At 41.2% G+C, this 17,875-nt stretch overlaps 1 protein-coding gene across 3 annotated transcripts in view; it reads left to right on the plus strand.

Annotated features, from left to right (window-relative positions):
- Window positions 1-17,875, plus strand: part of LOC124804613 (tyrosine-protein kinase CSK) — a 298,897-nt gene that overhangs the window by 217,387 nt on the left and 63,635 nt on the right. For all 3 annotated transcript variants that reach the window (XR_007017354.1, XM_047264813.1, XM_047264811.1), the window contains exon 9: window positions 8,122-8,214. Coding sequence is in view for 2 of the 3 variants with exons in the window: in XM_047264813.1 (XP_047120769.1) it covers window positions 8,122-8,214 (93 nt within the window). In the remaining variant the exon portion in view is untranslated. The remainder of the gene's footprint in view (window positions 1-8,121; window positions 8,215-17,875) is intronic.

Genomic DNA, 17,875 nt, shown 5'->3' on the forward strand with positions numbered 1-17,875 from the left:
TTTTGGCAGATCATAACTGCCTTTCTCTATAAACTGACAGGCATTGGACAAGCATTGCTTGAATCTAGTTTGTTGATATTCTTTGATCCAGTCAAAAAATGTATGCAAATGTTAAAGAGCAATACTCAAATTGACTTTTACAGATTGCCATAATTTGCTTGTAACATTATCATGTGGTGATATCTCATACCATAACTGCAATGATATGATAAATTTTAAGCTGTGCATTTTGTTCACAACTGAATCATAACCACTGAGTGTGTCTGATTTTGCCATGTTATTTTTTTTTTAAGCTTTCAGCGCATTAAACATCATCATCAAATTGTAATAGTATGGCTTTCATTTCCTCTATTCTGCTTTTTCACCTTGATCTGATCAAAGGTTTCATAGTAAGCTTTTATTTGCCTGAGATTAATTTTCAGCATTTACTGGATCTTGAAAATGAAAACAAATTTTCTCTGAATAAAACCAAAAATGTTTTTGCTGCCATTGAAGAATTAGCTGCATCTACCAGCAGCAGATGCTTACTATGCTTCCTGCAGAGTGTAAAAATAGAGTTTTAACTTGGCTACTTATAACAGCCACATTTGCTCCATTGTCGTACCCTTGTACACAACAGTTTTGAGTATCTATTCCATTTTTTCTCCTAACTGTTCCAGTATTACATTAGTAAGCTATTCTCCAGTGATATCAGCAATGACTAGAAATCCAATAGAGATTTCTTCTGTTGTGCCAGTTGATTTATTACAAATCCTTAAGATAATTGACATTTGTTCAACTCCATTACAATCTGTTCAGTCGAGTAAAGTTGAATAATATTTTGCATCTTTTACTATGTGATTAATTTCATCAGTAACTGTTTTTGACATCTATATGATCCATTTGTTCTGAATATCGTTGCTTAAATAATGATGTGTAAGTTGTTTGTCATTAATGCTTTTCATGTGTTCCCATAATGTAGGATTGTACATAGGTATCAATTATTTTAAGCAAATGTATGAAGTTACCAGAATTCCCTCTGTTGTTGCCTATGTTGATCTAAATGCCAGATTATGAGAGGCTAAGAAATTAATGATAATAATGAATCTCTGAAATAAATTGTGCCAATGTATTTGGGATTCTCGAATTAGCTTTTAGTTTTCTTGATCTGTTGTTTTTCCATGCTTTATTTCTTTGGCTGTTGTCATCCATTGGAACATAAATGCCATATGATGTTTGGTATTCTCATGTCCTTGTAAAATACTGCTTAAGAGTTTCCAGTCACAGCACCCTCCTCGTACCATCTAAGTTAGTCTGCATGGAAAACAGAAAACTTATATTTTGAAAATTTGAATTAACCAACCAGTGATGATGTTGGGTTTCACCATTATTTTGTTTTCTTGAGAAACGAAAATTAGAAAATTGCCTATTATCATTGATTTTGGGATAATCTTCATCACTGTTATTTAACTGCTGTGTAGGGCTGCTTCAAGCAACATCATGCAGCTGAGAATCTGTTATAGGAAATGTGCACATTCCACGATCTGAAATAACAAATGTTTCTTTAATTTCATCACTGACTTCCGCGCTAACTGGCTGGGAGTTCAGCTGTTCTCTGTGAGTTCCACTGGTCACCACAAGGGTTTCAGATTCTGATTGGCTAGTTTGACTCTGTTTATTTCTGGTTTTTGTGGTTCATTACTATGCGTATCTGGAGTACTTTTTTGAAAGTTGAAGCAATCAATTCAGGTGATTCCATACTACCAGATGCAGTTTTTTTGAGAAACTTCTCGTACCTACACTTAAAACCTGATTCGATACTTCTCTTCCAGCATTTATTTTTCTTTTTGCAGATCCAGATTCCCAGTCTTTCATGATATCTGTATCTCTCTTGGAGCCTGGGCCCCACATGTTAAGGAACAGAGGTCATATATTATATCTCTAATCTGCAAAAAATAAAAACATTTTTGCTTTTTTGTATAGTGGAACCCCATGTATAAATTCTGTGAGGTCTTGTAGGCCGGTTATATACACCGATGCCCAGAAAATAATTCAGAAAGTGCATAAATGGTGTGGTGAAGAAAAAAAATTAAATAAATTATTGTGTCTGTTGGAGCAAACTATGCTGCACACATGTCATAGTTGTGGAATTACAAAAATAATTCAGCAGTTTAGCTATAGTAATAGCATTGGAAGCTTACCGTCTCTGTAACGTGCTTATGTGAATCCTTGTTACTTCCGTACGTAATTTATATCATAGCTACAGGTCGGTAAGAGGATCAGTGGTTTGCTAGCTCTGGCCGACAAACAGTCACCACTTTCCACTGAATTAAGCCACCTTCTTTCCATAATAGATGCTTTGTGCTGTTTTCACACTCTTTACTCTACAAAACATTACTATAAGATCTCACTATCCCCGTGCCACATATAAAATGAAAAAAACTCCTGAAACTGCATGTTTGGATTCATAATTTGTGAGCATAGACCTCAGCTAAGTTGTCAAAACAACGAATTTTAAATTCACAATATAGAAGTTACTGTACCCCCTTTAATTCTTTGCTGTTGTATGTGATAGGTATACATTTGATTGCAAAAGTAAAAACTAAAACTTTGAAATTAATTCTTTTTAATGCATTTCTGATGTCCGTTTCATATGTAGCATCCTGTTTTAAAATAAAAGTTTGTTTGTTATAAAATGTCAGTTTTTTGTACAAGTCAGCCAGTATGGTGGCCACCAAAGTGCAAATTAGTTTGAAAGTTGAAGAGTCAAATTTTTTTTTTTTACAGTTTTGATTTTCTTTCATTTGCAGTCAGACCGAGCGAGGTGGCGCAGTGGTTAGCACACTGGACTCGCATTCGGGAGGACGAGGGTTCAATCCCGCATCCGGCCATCCTGATTTAGGTTTTCCGTGATTTCCCTAGATCACTTCAGGCAAATGCCGGGATGGTTCCTTTGAAAGGGCACGGCCGATTTCCTTCCCCATCCTTCCCTAATCCGAACTTGTGCTCCGTCTCTAATGACCTAGTTGTTGACGGGACGTTAAACACTAATCTCCTGCTCCTTCATTTGCAGTCAAATGTACTTCCCTTACATGATCCATGGTGTATGGGATCACTGTACAGTCTGTGGGTATATAAATGTAAATTATTTCTTATCTTTCTCAATAAATAACCTTTCTTTTTCACAAACAAAACAAGTTCTAAACGTAAGGCAGTTCCTTAGTTACTTCTGTTCAGTGTACAACACTGATCAGTAATCACTGCCCATTTATTTAATATTTACCATTTTCAAACAATGAATCACACTCATTCTCACATAACACTCTTGTCAGAATTACAAAATAACATAACATTAAATAAGGACACACATTGGCATGACTGTATGCAGCACTCTGATTGGCTCTCTAGCCACTGAGAAATGTGGACTTAGGCATAACCTGTCCATTTCACAATTGCTGTTTTAGCTGGGCACCGTGCAGGTTGTTAGGTTGTGCTGTTGTTTGTTTCGAATGATGCACAAGTGGCATAATCGCGCTCAGTCCAAATGGAACATGGGTCCTAAAGTGTACGTGTTTTGCACACAGCATATAAAACTACATTCACTGTTGCTGTATTCGTTTGTAGAAGAGCATGAGAAAATAAAGCTTATTTTTCAGTCTAATGATTGTGGTGGGAATGCTACAAATAAAACTACATTTGCTATTAATATAATCTTCTACAGAAAAGTGAAAGAAAATAAGAAAATAAAATTGTTGTTTTTAAGATCTAATAACTGAGGAGCACATGTAGCAGATATAACTACATTCATTGTGAAAACATCCTTCTACAGAAAAACTAAGGAAATGAAAATGGGACAATAAAACTGAGCACACAAAGAAAGTATGTTCTCCACCAGTAATGTCCTTCTGTTTTTATATTTTTTAAAACAAAATCCAGTTTCCTTTAAAATTTTGCATGAATGTTTCATTTCCCTGTGAAGTTAATGTCTGGATCTTCATTGACACTGTCACATTATGAACTATCCACACATGACTTACTACTGTTGCTATTGCTCTCTACATAGTTCTGGCTAATGGCATTAGCAAACATTTTCATTATTCTTCATTACATAATTGACGTACGTTGTTTGTTAAAGCTTCAGCATTTTATTGTACACTTCTGCGTTGACTAACCATTCCACCAGATGCTGAGCAGATGCAATAGAAATAACATAACTCTGAATGTTAACCTAACTGTACAGTGCCAAGCCACATACGTGATTCACATTTTGTCTGATGCATTTGGTCCTGTCCTTATCTAAACAAAGTTATTTCAGCATTCTGCCTTCGGCAAATGTATAATGGACATGTATAGTAAGAGTATGGAAAGAAGGTACCTTGGCTGAGGAGAAGGCAGACAATGACCAGACCTCCCTCATCAACCAGAACTGGCAACCAACTGATGTGTGCCCTTCATACTGGTCTATAGGTATGGTACAAGTTAATGATAGAAGTAACAAGGATTCGCATAAGTGGATTATAGAGGCAGTTAGTTTCAAATGCAGGACAGTACTTCACTGTTGCCTTTCTCAAGATCGCAGCATTCTGTGACGTGATTTATTATTTTCCTAGACTTAGCACGAATGAAACTTCCTCTGTAGCTTCCAACTTTAAATTGATGGGCTAGCAATTACTTTGTCATTCATTATTTATTCTGTATATTGTTGATTATGCTTAACAAAGAATAACAACACTTAGCACTGCTACTATTACACCACTACTGTTGGCTCACTGAAGTTGGCAGCAACTGTAAATTTAGGACACTTGACATGAGAAGTTCAGAATTTTCATGAAGAATACTACCGTATTTACTCTAATCTAAGGCGCACTTTTTTTCCGGTTTTTGCAGTCCAAAAAACCGCCTGCAGCTTAGAATCGAGTGCAAAGTAAGCGGAAGTTCTGAAAAGTGTTGGTAGGTGCTGCCACAACTAACTTCTGCCGTTGAACGTATGTAGCGCTACACAGGCATGCTTTGCAGGCACAAAGATAAATACTGGTGCCAAAACCTCTGGAAGGTGGAAGACGAGCTTTTTTCTCCGCCCTGAGTTTTGACCACTGCATTTTCGTACATTATCCAACGAAGTAAATACAAATTCCTTATTGTTCATCTTCGAATGTAGCAGCATTTCAATGTACTACGAAAATCTGACTGGCAAGACTGTTTGGGATGTTTGTCAATATGGCCAACCCTACGTTTTGAATTTTTTCATACCTGTGAGAAGACATGGTTGCTAATAGGAACTTTTATGAATTGTGAATCACATGCAGTATTCTCTTCACCATAAGAATAATTCAAATATAAACATTTTGCCATGTATTCTTTCATGTTTGCTGCTATCTCATTTAAATCCTGTCTGCCTAATAAACTATGAAACTAGAGTGAGACAACAGCAAACGTGGAAGAATATACATATCATATCATGTCATGTTTATATTCGTATTATGCTGAATAGTGATACAGTCAGAAATGAAGCACGGCAACTGACTAGATTTTTAAATCTAAGATGACTCTAATTTCTGTGCAGAATGTAATGTACTAAAGAGGCGCCTGCAAAGATTTTCAAATGGAGAAAATTTTTCACTAAACTCTCGTTCAGAACATCTTCTATCATACACAGTCTATGATTTGGTTCTTGTTGATCATTATCAAAGAAAGCAGCAGTATAAGTAACAACGAATAGCAGTCTCTTGCCATTGTTTTGCTAATGAGAAGTGTAGTGTCGGTAGCTGGACCGACACCGTGATGTGGATTGCTGAAAAAGAAAGCTTGACTACGCGGTAGCCGATAGTGCACAGCATACAGCAGACGGGCGTGAAGTCTGGAACATGAGAACTTATAAATGAATACGAAGAAAAGTATGTAGATGCTTTTTACTTAACTTTTATTTATTCCTTGGAATACATCTCTCTTGAATACTCGTAAGCTATAGGCACTGATTCCAATGGCTCCTTGTTAGTTCGTAGCCATTAACCTCTGATGGCTATTCTGTCTCTCGGCTAATGAGAGAGAAAGGCTTCGTACAACTGGGCGATAGCTAGGTTCGCGTACAACTGGTCGGTAGCTTGGTTCTCGTACAACTGGGCGGTAGCTTGGTTCTCGTACAACTGGGGTCGAGTCCACTCTCGTATCACGAGACCTGCCTTGGTGGTGGCGCTAGGTCTGCGATCACAGTGACGACACGCGGGTCCGACATGTACTACATGGACCGCGGCCGATTTAAACTACCACCTAGCAAGTGTGGTGTCTGGCGGTGACACCACAAGAAGATTCCTCTCTCTCTCTCTCTCTCTCTCTCTCTCTCTCTCTCTCTCTCTTTTTCAGTTGTAAGCAGCGGTAGTGCGCACAAAAGCAAGCCATGCCGCTAGCGGCAACAGGCCGTAAACACTCATTATCAGAATGTGACAAACAATACATGACACAATACAGTAATGCATTTTCAGCTTAGAGTGACGTAAACACCTATAACAAAGAGAACGGTACTTATCAGACCAAAGAAAAATAAGCAATCAATTCAAACCAGCTGAAGCACGTGAAAAAGGAAGGGTGCCCGTATAAATACGGACGGAGCCCCTGACACATAGCAGTGGCTACCTGGCAAAGCTTAACTGCTAAGCTTACGACTCGAACCAAACTACTGTAGCTGTATTCTCATTCATTCGACCTAAATTGTGTCCATTACAATGGACCAACTATGTTTGTTCTCCCCTTGAATTTTGAGTCTCAAATTTCAGGTGTGGCTTAGATTGGGGAAAATTTTTCTTCCTTGATTTCGAGTCTCATTTTTCAAGTGCGGCTTAGATTCAAGTGGGACTTAGATTCGAGTAAATACGGTATGGGTCCAGGTAGCCTCCTTTTTATTATAATTGTTCTGTAGACTAGATTTTTAAAAAGTGAATGTTGTAGGTTAATATCACTGATGTTTGCTAGCTATTTGGATTTATCGTCTTATGACGAATAAAATCTTTACTCATGGTCATGGCTTTTGATGGTCCTAGCTGAATATATTTCGTGAGTTGAAGACAGCTGCATAAACCTTAAAGGTGCAAGGCCCCTTGGACCACACAGCCATGGATGGTGGTCCATGAAGCCCACACCTTATATTGCTTATGTGTAGAAGTAGGAATTCAGGAGTTAATTGTTGGTGTTATTTCTAGATATGGGCAGCTTTCACATTGGTCAACACTTACAGCAGTATTCTGCATTTATTGCCCTTTCATTTCCAAGAAAATAGATGAGCAACACACCCTTTCAATCCCAAAAGGCAATTTCTAGAATTTTCTTGCTGCCAGGTGAGTTGTAGCCCAGACTGTGGCATTCTCTCCTTCTGCTCTCCACTTCACTGTCAATTGATTGATTTCTGGTGTGTAGTGATGGGCTCAGATCTCATTATACTTCCTGAGGAGATGTAAAACCTACCTTAGTGATTTCATGTGATATTTAAGGTACTTTTCTAAAAATGATTTGAATAATCCTGGTATGTAAGGCCACCCTACGCAACTGTGAAGAATAGCTCATATTCTACAAAGTTATGAGCAACAACAGCATTGCTGTTAGTGACACCCAATTATTGACAATATTTGTGAATGTTGTTTCCAGCAATATTAAGACCAATGGGGGGGAAAATCTATCAAAAATGTCAGAAAGTTTTCACTTTTCTTCATAAAAAATAGTGCGTTGTACAACAGATGTTAGTCTTACTTGCTAATCCTACCACTGATGAAGGACCAGTCACTGTGGGATGATGCAATTGCTCAGTCCTCCCATATATCCTCATCTAAATACTTCTAATGCCTCACTCTACTACCAGCTCTTTCTAAGTAAATGGTGTGCACGTCTATTCTGAATTTTAATAACTTTTATTTTGTGTACTCAAGTTTTTGTTTCAAAAGTTGAGAGTTGGCTACAGTAAACAAAATAGGTACCAATACATTTTCTATATACAAGACACACATGAGGAATTTAAGATATCTTCATTATGAAAAGCTGTGTCCCAACATTTTAAGATTAATAATCATTCTAATTATGACTATATTATTTCCATCTGTGGTAAATTTGCAGCAGGCATAATATGCTAAATGTTTGCTTTTTGTTTTTTTTCTTTAGCCATTAGCAGACGTAGTTAAACATGTAGAAAAGGGTTATAAAATGGAGTCACCTGAGGGCTGCCCCCCGGAGGTTTATGAGATGATGCGCCAGGTAAGAAAACTCTGCTTTTTAATATTATTTGAGAGAGTGAGAGTGAGAGTGACAGATCCTGCCACTAAAATATTCATGTACATTATTAACTGCACATAATTGTGTAACAAGTAATTGCAATTGGTTATCTGCTTGTGTAATGACTGCAAACTAACATAATCATAGTTTTTGCTATAGAATGCTCATGTATAATCATGTTGACATCGTCTTTCATTGAACTATGGCCAACAATCAAACTATTTAGGCCAGCCAGATGTACTGCATGGATTTGTATAATTTAACATTATCTTCTGTAAATAATTTTAGTCAAGTATCAATGGATCAAATCATTATTTGAAAGTGTGTAAATGTTACTGCTACTGAATATTTCTAATTTATTGACACTTTTGGCAAAATAATCAACATTTCAAAGTCTTATAATTGTCATTTATAACCAAATAAGTGGGCAAACTGCTGCAGATTCATCACAAATAGAAGTCTATGTGAAGAAAGTCAGCATCAGTTTCATGTAAGGTCTGTTAGTGCGTGCTTGGAGCTTGGGGTGTGGGGGAGCGTAGCTTCATTTCTTCATTTGTGTGTGTGTGTGTGTGTGTGTGTGTGTGTGTGTGTGTGTGCGTGTGCGCGCGCACAAACCCAACAAGTTCAGAGCCATTCTAATAATATGAGGCTTAAGGTGAAAATTAAAGATAAGGAAGCAAATGGCTTAGACGGCCAAGGTGGTTTGATTTTTAAATAAAAACTATGATCAGTTTTTCAGTACATTCAGGCAAAAATTCATTCACTCTTAACCAATAATATTAGTGGGCAATCTTATTATAAACACAAATTTTCTGGCTATTTATGTCATTATTACAATGAAAGACAGTTGTATTAACAGGATATAATACAGTTTTAGATCTTATACATGATGGCAGAGATTATTAATCATTACAGGAAATACAGAAGTCCCAACAAAGATTCCCATGAAACTCCAACATTGATTTATTTGTCCTGTGTTAGATCCTGCTTTACTTACAAAATGTGCCTATGACTTTTTAGATAATCTTTTGAGAGCCAATTCTATAAAAGCTGCCAACTGGAAATAAATTTTGATCTCAATTCAGAAAATGAAGCCAGAGTCGGAATTCTTCTTCTCCTTCTCCTCATGGTGTTAAACCCTGTGTGGATCTTAGCCTCTTCAACAAGTTTTCTCCATTCTGCCCCCTCCAGCACAGTTCTCCACTGTCCTCTGACTCTAAGAGACTTTGTATTTTCTTCCACATCTTCTAGCCACAGCTTTTTGTAGCCTTCCACTTTGTCTTCTTTCAGTTGACCTCCGCTCAAAAACCTTTTCAGTTGTTCTTTCAGTATCCATCTTAAGGAAATGTCCAAACCAGGCTGTCATCCTACTTTTTATTATACTTATTGTGTCCCAAGCAGTAGCAAATAATTTAGCTTTTCTGTCCTATCAAGACGACCAAAGGCCTGCTGATGTCTGTGTAGAGCTTATGAAGCTCAATATTATACTCTTACACCTTTTCATGTATTTGCCTCAGCTCATATATCTGATCTATTGTTGGTGTATTAAGCCAAAATCCACAGTGATATTCACTCAGAATCTCTGCTGCATATGTAACTAGCCTGTTGTAGGTACAAGGTGTACAACTTTGCTTCCACTGTTTGCCAATAGGTGGCGACAACTGTAAGTAGCGGTCGAAAGAAACAGATCGCAGACATCAGGCAGTTAAGCCTAGTTTACACTACAACACTAGGTTGCAGGCAACTGCACTACAGGCCACTGTGCATGCTTCCCGTGTGTTTGAGCAACTCGTCGGTGAAACTAAACAGTTTCAGCGTATTCCAACTTTGGCGACACTAGTTGCGTGAGTTTTGAGGTTGTGTGTTCGTAGGGTGTAGACAAACCGAAATATGAAGTGGGGAACGGAGAATAATGTTCGCTTTTTGGATATCTATGCTTTGCATAGGTGTTTGTGGGATTTCAGTGATGCTGGTTACAAAAATAAGTAACATATTGCTGCTCCAGGGACCATCATGTGCAATCAGAACATAGATAGTTTGACAATATCTGAGCTGCAGGGCAAAACTTATTGAATCAGGAGCACATATACAACTGAATTAAGAAAAATACAAGCAAATGTAATTCTAGCTGTAGAAATGCTCTTGTCTACAAGATTAAAATCCCATCATTCGAGTTGGCCCACTCTTTTTTAAAAAGGAATATTGTTGACAGGAGGGAAGCTATGCAAATCAAGGAGCTACATTCTTTATTTCATATTTCATCTATTTCAAACATCACAGCAATGCTCCCCATTCACAAATGTTTGACTTTTGAAATACTGCCACTGTACAGATCTATCTTCAAGAGAGAAGTTTGCAAACCATTCTCTTCTTAATGCGACCTGCTTCTGATAATTATTGGTGTTCATGAAAAAGTGTCATAAACTAAAACGACATCTTATAGCATGCCGAGTGTTCTTGATTGTAATGTAATGTGAAACTTCCTGGCAGATTAAAACTGTGTGCTGGACCGAGACTCGAACTCGGGACCTTTGCCTTTCGCAGGCAAGTGCTCTACCAACTGAGCTACCCAAGCATGACTCACGCTCCGTTCTCACAGCCTTACTTCCGCCATTACCTCATCTCCTACCTTCCAAACTTCACAGAAGCAGGAGAGCTTCTGTAAAGTTTGGAAGGTAGGAGACGAGGTACCATGTTGACATTTGTATTTTTCAGACTACCATCATGCTAGTTACAAAAAAGTGAAGCAATTGGTGGTGGACTAAGAGCATCTACTCACTTAAATTGAGGATGAAGCAGCCTTTTTCAAAATAGTGACTGTTATGCTAGTATATTATGTTCATTCATAACTGCTCAAGCACAGCTAAATGCAAGAGTTTAATGATAAATGATTTGAAAGCTCCAGGCAGATTACAACTGTGTGCTGGACTGATACTTGAACTTGGGGCCTTTGCCTTTGATGGGCAAGTGCTCTACTGACTGAGCTACTGAAGCATGAAGAGCCATCCTCACAGCTTTACTTCTGCCCATACCTCATCTCCTATCTTCCAAACTGCACAGAAGTGGTGCTGCAGATGTGAAAGTGAAAATATTATTCTGGAAACATCCTCCAGGCCATTGCAAAGCTGTCTCCACAGTATTCTTTCTTTAAGGAGCACTAATCTTGCAAATTTGGAAGGTGGGCTACGAGGAACTGGTGGAAATAAAGCGGTGAGGAGGAACTGTGAATTGTGCTTCAGTAGCTCATTTGATAGAGGACTTACCTGCGAAAGGCAGAGATACTGAGTTAGAGTCTCAGTCCGGCACACAGTTTTAATCTGTCAGTAAGTTTCATATCAGTGCATGCTCCTCCGCAGAGTGAAAATTTCATTCTGATACATTTTTTGTAAAGCAGGCATTTGTAGATTATAATAGTCGGCAAAAGGAGATTCCTGATAGCCGAAACAGGTGTTGCGTGGCTGCTTTCAACCAGTCGCATAGCGCATTATTTTGTGCCTTTCACAGCAGTGCCTCAGTGTTGTCAAAGCTTTGTACACGGCTATTGTTTTTACATGCAGCCATTTATGCTTCGCAGCCGAAAGCTGACAACAATGTTGCCACTGACTCTACTATAGGTCTGCCGTGACCGTAGGAACAAGATAGTAAAAAGCAAACCGGTGTACATTTGATCTACAAAATCTGTGTTGGTGTTCATTCAGGTATTACTGCTGTAGGAATGTTTTCCTACCTAACTTGCTACATTGATTATGAAGCTGTGAAATAAAGCTTGATAGGTACTCCACAAAGATCAATAACTTGCAGTACAAAACATCTATTTACACACCATGCTGTATAGCAGGCACAGAGACAGCACACTGCGGGTGAGTCTTAAAACTTATTTTATTGATAAGCATCTTGGTACAAAGTGCATCGCCGTGTGACATTTCCATCATGGCAAGGGCACAGGGCCAAGGTTGATGTGGGTGCTGTGAGGAGAAGACCAAGACTGAGAGTGAGGCTAGGTCGGCGGAAACCTCACTAGGAGCTGAGCTCTTGTCCTGTACCAGTAGCCAATGACTGTAGTATCCAATTACACACCATAACTGACAGTTTGGGTGGAAGTAAATGCATGAATGAAGAAACCTGCTGCCTTACAGACGATTGTAGCAAGCTTGGAATGTACAGAACTGCAATGACCAACCTGCAGTGAAGGGCTGCAATACAGTTCCTCCACCTCTGCCCCTCCCCTGAAAGAGCAGAGCTAAGTTGATAAGTCAGGTGGTTACTTACTTTCCGTGTCCGGAACTAGACTTCAGACTTCCAAAAATCAGCAGCCAATATGGCCTTGTCATTTGTCTCCCATAAGTCATTCATTGTGCAGGGCTGGTCTAAATATGGACAAATAAGCAGGTGTTGAGGATCCTGGACAGAAGCACACAGACAGAGAGTGTTCTCATTCTCTTTTAAGAAACCCCATTGCTGCAGGTTTGTTTTGCACTTTGGCACTTCTGCCCTCAAACGGTTTAGGGTTCTCCAGACTGTGTATGGTAGGTCTCCATCAGGCGCCAGTTCTTCTTTTACATTTTTATGGGGGTTTCTTAGGTCGATTTCCCACCTTTTCGAACGATTCTCTGCAGCCAACCCTTCCAGGGCTCGGGTACATGACAGGAAACTCTTCCTTGAACAAAGCCGTCGGTCAGCAGGCTGGTGTCCATATAAAGGGTGACAGATGTCTCTTCTTGCTTGGTTTTTTCGGCTTCGGCAGCGATGTCACGTTGTAAGTTGGGCGGTGCGATCCCCATGATTAAGTACATCTTGTGCACTGGGGTTGGCCTCAAGTATCCGGTAACAATCCGCACCATTTCATTCACCGCGACATCAAGTTTTCTCACGTGTGTTGATGCAGACCATACTGGAGCGGCAAATTCCGCAGCTGACACACTGAGCGCAAGGGCTGAAGTTCTCAGGACTTTTGGGTTTGCACCCCAGGATCCGCTGGTTAATTTCCTGATGATGTTGAGACTTTTTCCCTTGTGGCATTACAATGATGTTTATAGGTCAGTGTGCGATCCAACGTGACTCCAAGATATTTGGATGTTTTACAATGCTCGAGATGTTCACCTCTCCATATTACATTTAATTCACGATTTGCCTCCCTGTTCTTTAAATGGAATGCACAGACCTGTGTCTTGGAAGGGTTCGGCCTTAGGTGGTTTGCCTCATAATACTGGGAGAGAGCTTCCAAGGTACTGGTTAATTTCTCCTCTACATCCATAAAATTGTGACCTTGGGCTGCAACTGCAGTGTCATCGGCATACATAAATTGGCGTGTGATGTTTGGCACTGGTTGGTCATTTGTATGTATATTATACAGAGCTGGAGCAAGGATGCTTCCCTGAGGTAGGCCATTCCTCTGATTTCTCCACCTGCTCTTCTTGCCCTGGAGACAGACGAAAAATCTCCTATTATGCTGGAAAGTACCTATCAGTTATGTTAAATGGTAATCTCTTGTCACATTATATACTTTCCTAAGTAGCCTCCGATGGTTTACAGTATCATATGCAGCTGAAAGGTCTATGAATGCCACTCCCGTGATCTCTTTCCTCTCAAACCTATCCTCGATATGTTGGGTCAGGTTCAGGACTTGACCGCAGCACGATTTGCCTTGTCGGAAACCTGCCTGCTGTGGGATGATCTGTTGTTCCAAGACGCTTTCTATGTGACTTAGTGTCAGGTGTTCCAAGATCTTAAAACAGTGACATAAAAGAGACACGGGTCAGAAGTTTTTTGGATCGTCAGAGTCCTTTCCTGGTTTCAGAAGTGCAACCACTCATGCTCTCCTCCACATCTTTGGAATATGGAGCCTTTCTACACATGCATTTATCAAATCTAGCAGCCACTGTAGGGTATTACTGCCAATTTGCTCGACTCTAAATTCATCGATACCAGGAGCTCTGTTAATCTTCAAGCTGGAAATGGCTGCAGTAAGTTCTGACATTGTAAATGGTGCCTTGAGGAGATGATTTTCCTCTGCCGGATCACATGCTAATGGTTCCTGGTACTTTCTGCTGTGGGTTTTGCCATTCATAAGGAGTGTAGTGGCGACTTGGTCTGCTGTGACATTAGTAAATTTATCATTTGACTTTGTGGTGTCACCGTTAAAGTTCTTTAACAGTTTCCAAGCCCGCCTACTGTTCACTTTCATGTCCAGGTTCTCCACAAGCTCACACCATTTGGCTTAGCAGTTCTCAGCTATGACTGACGAGTTCATCACCTGCTAGAAGTGTCTCATCATCAAATGGGGTCGTTATCGAAGAGCTTCTGGTATCTTTCCAGTAGTGGCTTTGCGTCCTCAGACAGTCCCAGATGTGTTCTGCATCCTCGCAGTATTGTTTTCCTAGACACCTTCTGAACGAGTTTGACAAAAGAGTCGTACATCTCAGGTTGTGGGGGGATTTTTGTTATTTCTACATCAATGAGCGCTCTAAATTTCTTCCAATTGGCCTTTTTAAAATTGAACCTTCTTTTGAAAGGAACTTGTTCAGGCTTAACAACTGATATTGACTGTGCAAATTATGGGCCAATGCTGTGTATGGGGAATTGGCTCCCCAATCAGTTTTCCACATTGGCCAGCGAGTTTCTTGCTAACAAAGATGTTATCGGGATTGTACCCTTTTTTCCCTCTGGCACTATTAAAGGAGCTTGGCAGTTTCGGGTCATGTATGAGCAGTAGATCTTGTACCTCAGCCCAGGTCTCTAGTTCCACTCCGCTGCTGTTAGTTTCTTTATAGCCCCAAGTAGTGCTCTGACAGTTGAAATCGCCCAATACACAATTAAAGTCTTGGTAACTGAAATTGCCAGGCTCAGTGAAGAAAAAACTGATCTGGGGGTTTGTACACAGAGGTAACGTTATATTGCTGAGCTCGAACGGTTAATATCTCAATGTCTTGCCTGTCGCTCAGTGATGCAGAAGTGACTCTAATTCCTGGCCTGGCGAAGATGGCACTACCGTACCGTTCATGTGGTCTCTCCAAGATCATCTTCATTCCATCTATTTTGGGTGTGGGTCTTGTACTGCCCCGATGAGTTTCTTGAATCAGGAGGAAGTCACATTGATATTCTTTACACAAGTCAGATAATAAAACTTCTTTGTCTCTTGATATTCCTTCAATGTTTATCGACATCATCACAAGTGGCCTTAGAAAAGACCGTTTGGGTATGGTCTTATTGGTCTTCATTTTCTCAGAAGTCCATTCTGGTTGTTGATGGATTAGCCACTGATTGATCAATGTTGCCCAGGGTGTGCCCGATTGCGGTTCTCATTTGTGTCTTGCTGTCGCAATCTTCTGGGAGGCTCCTTCAGTGCACCCCAAATGGCTCTGAGCACTATGCGACTTAACTTCTGAGGTCATCAGTCGCCTAGAACTTAGAACTAATTAAACCTAACTAACCTAAGGACATCACACACATCCATGCCCGAGGCAGGATTCGAACCTGCGACCGTAGCGGTCGCTCGGTTCCAGACTGTAGCGCCTAGAACCGCACGGCCACTCCGGCCGGCTCAATGCACCCCAGTCAGGTGGTGACAATGGAGGTCAGTGGTACCAGTGAAGAGGGGTGTTGTACCAACGGTGAGGCAGTGTGTAATAGCGTTGACACCAAGGATGACAGGCATGCGATGGAGGCAGGTGCCCAACGTCAGAATGCCAGGTGTGAGTTCGCTGTGGCGGCTGGTTGTCAGTAGTGCCAGTCAGCAGTGTGATAGTGAGCTAGACACATGATACTGGCAGTGAGTGTGAGTGGTGAATAAACTGATGGTGCATGAGGTGGGAGGAAGGTACTGTCATACTGTGTGCACTGTGGTGGGCAGGTGCTGGACACCATTGGCAGTGTGGGGCTGCAGAGTTAAGGCTACAGGAGCACTACCAAGTGGCTGCGAGGAGGGGCTAACAGCTATGTTGAAAAATTTGGCAGTTAAAAATGCCTGCACCAGATACTGTGAGCATAAATTGCCAGTGCCTCTGGCATGAGGATGGGCAGTGGCAGAACTGGGGTGCAGTGCTGGGAACTTGTAAAGTAACACCTGACAATTGAAACAGGCTTGACGTGGCTGCTCTCAACCAGTCATGTAGAGCAATTTTTTATACCTCCCACAGCAGTGCCTCGTTGTTGTTAGAGTTCTGTACATGGCTATTGTATGGAAGTGGTGCAGGCTGCAATGCGACATTGGGAGCATAACCAGCTGTTGGCAGTGGCGTACATGACATTGGGGGCATAATCAGCTGTTGGAAGTGGTGGATGTGAAATCACTTTACTGGGCGTAGGCTGCAAAAGAGGTAGAGGGGCAGGGATATGAGCATCGTGGGCCTTGGAGATGCTGGCGCCAGTGTTCTCGATGGGCAGTAGGTTGGGGGTGGTGCTGGCATAGCATGGTGGGTGGCCCACAGTGCGTTTGACTGTAGTTTGGTAGGATGGCATCTCGGGGGCTTCGGTGATGGGTATGTTTAATGTGGTGGCGGGAATGGTGTTGGCAGTGGCATTGTCAGAGGCATGGGTATCTACGGGGTTTCTCAAAGATGGTAATCAGGCTGCATAGTGAATGGTCATGCAGCATATAGCTGAGCTTTAGCCTATTAATCTAAATGCTGGTAGGGGTGCCATGAAGATGCAAGGTAAACATCTTCTGGACCTGCTGGGCAGCCGAAGTAGTGCTGGTGAAGTGGGGGTTGGTGAGGATCAATGCACAATATAATGTGTGTGAATGAAGTGAGGTCACTGTGAATGGAATGGATGCTCTGTGGTGCTGGTGGGGGTCCCAGATGAGCTACGCTGTCCTGCAAGCTGGAAGCTGGCGACAAACCCGGGCTTGACATCATCTGCGGGAGGTTAGTGGGCTCTAGGAAATCGCCCAGCATGGCAAGCAACTGGCTGTAAACAAGATCAGTGGCTGATATCTCAGGCTCAGACTTGTGAGTGACACGAAGGATGAGAAATATCCGTGGCAGGGCAGCAGTCCACATGCTGTTCTGGCAGACAAGAGTGGCTTTGAAGGAATGGTGGAACTGTTTCACCATGCTGTTGGTGGCTGGATAGTAGCGCAACATCAGGTGCAGATCAGCCCCACAGAGTTCTGCAGTGCACAAAAAAGGGCAGATGTATTTTGGCAGCTGTAGTCCAGTGTGATGGGGTATGGGCAGGCAAAATGAGCAGTTCACATGTAGTAAAAGATGGCAGCTTCAGTGGCAATAATAATGATGATGATCATGATGATGGTGATGTGATGACGAGTATTGACGTTGCCTTGGGGCAGCAGGTTAACCTGTCCACCATGGTGGGGAGGTAGTTGCAGCCATCAGAGGAAGGTAAAGGGCTGACGATGTCCACGTGAATGTTGGTGAAGCAATACCTGACATTCTGTGAAGGCAGTGATTGGCATATAGGTGGTGGATGACCTAGGCACTCTGACAGATGAAATGAAATGTCGTGTGGCTAAGGTCTCCCGTCGGGTAGACCGTTAGCCTAGTGCAGGTCTTTCGATTTGACGCCATTTCGGCGACCTGCCCGTCGATGGGGATGAAATGATGATGATTAGGACAACACAACAGCCAGTCCCTGAGCAGATTAGATGAGGCAGATGCAAGGCCAGGTCATGCAGCCCCTCTGA

This window comes from Schistocerca piceifrons, chromosome 7, assembly GCF_021461385.2.
Source record: "Schistocerca piceifrons isolate TAMUIC-IGC-003096 chromosome 7, iqSchPice1.1, whole genome shotgun sequence".
In the NCBI taxonomy this organism is placed as follows: domain Eukaryota; kingdom Metazoa; phylum Arthropoda; class Insecta; order Orthoptera; family Acrididae; genus Schistocerca; species Schistocerca piceifrons.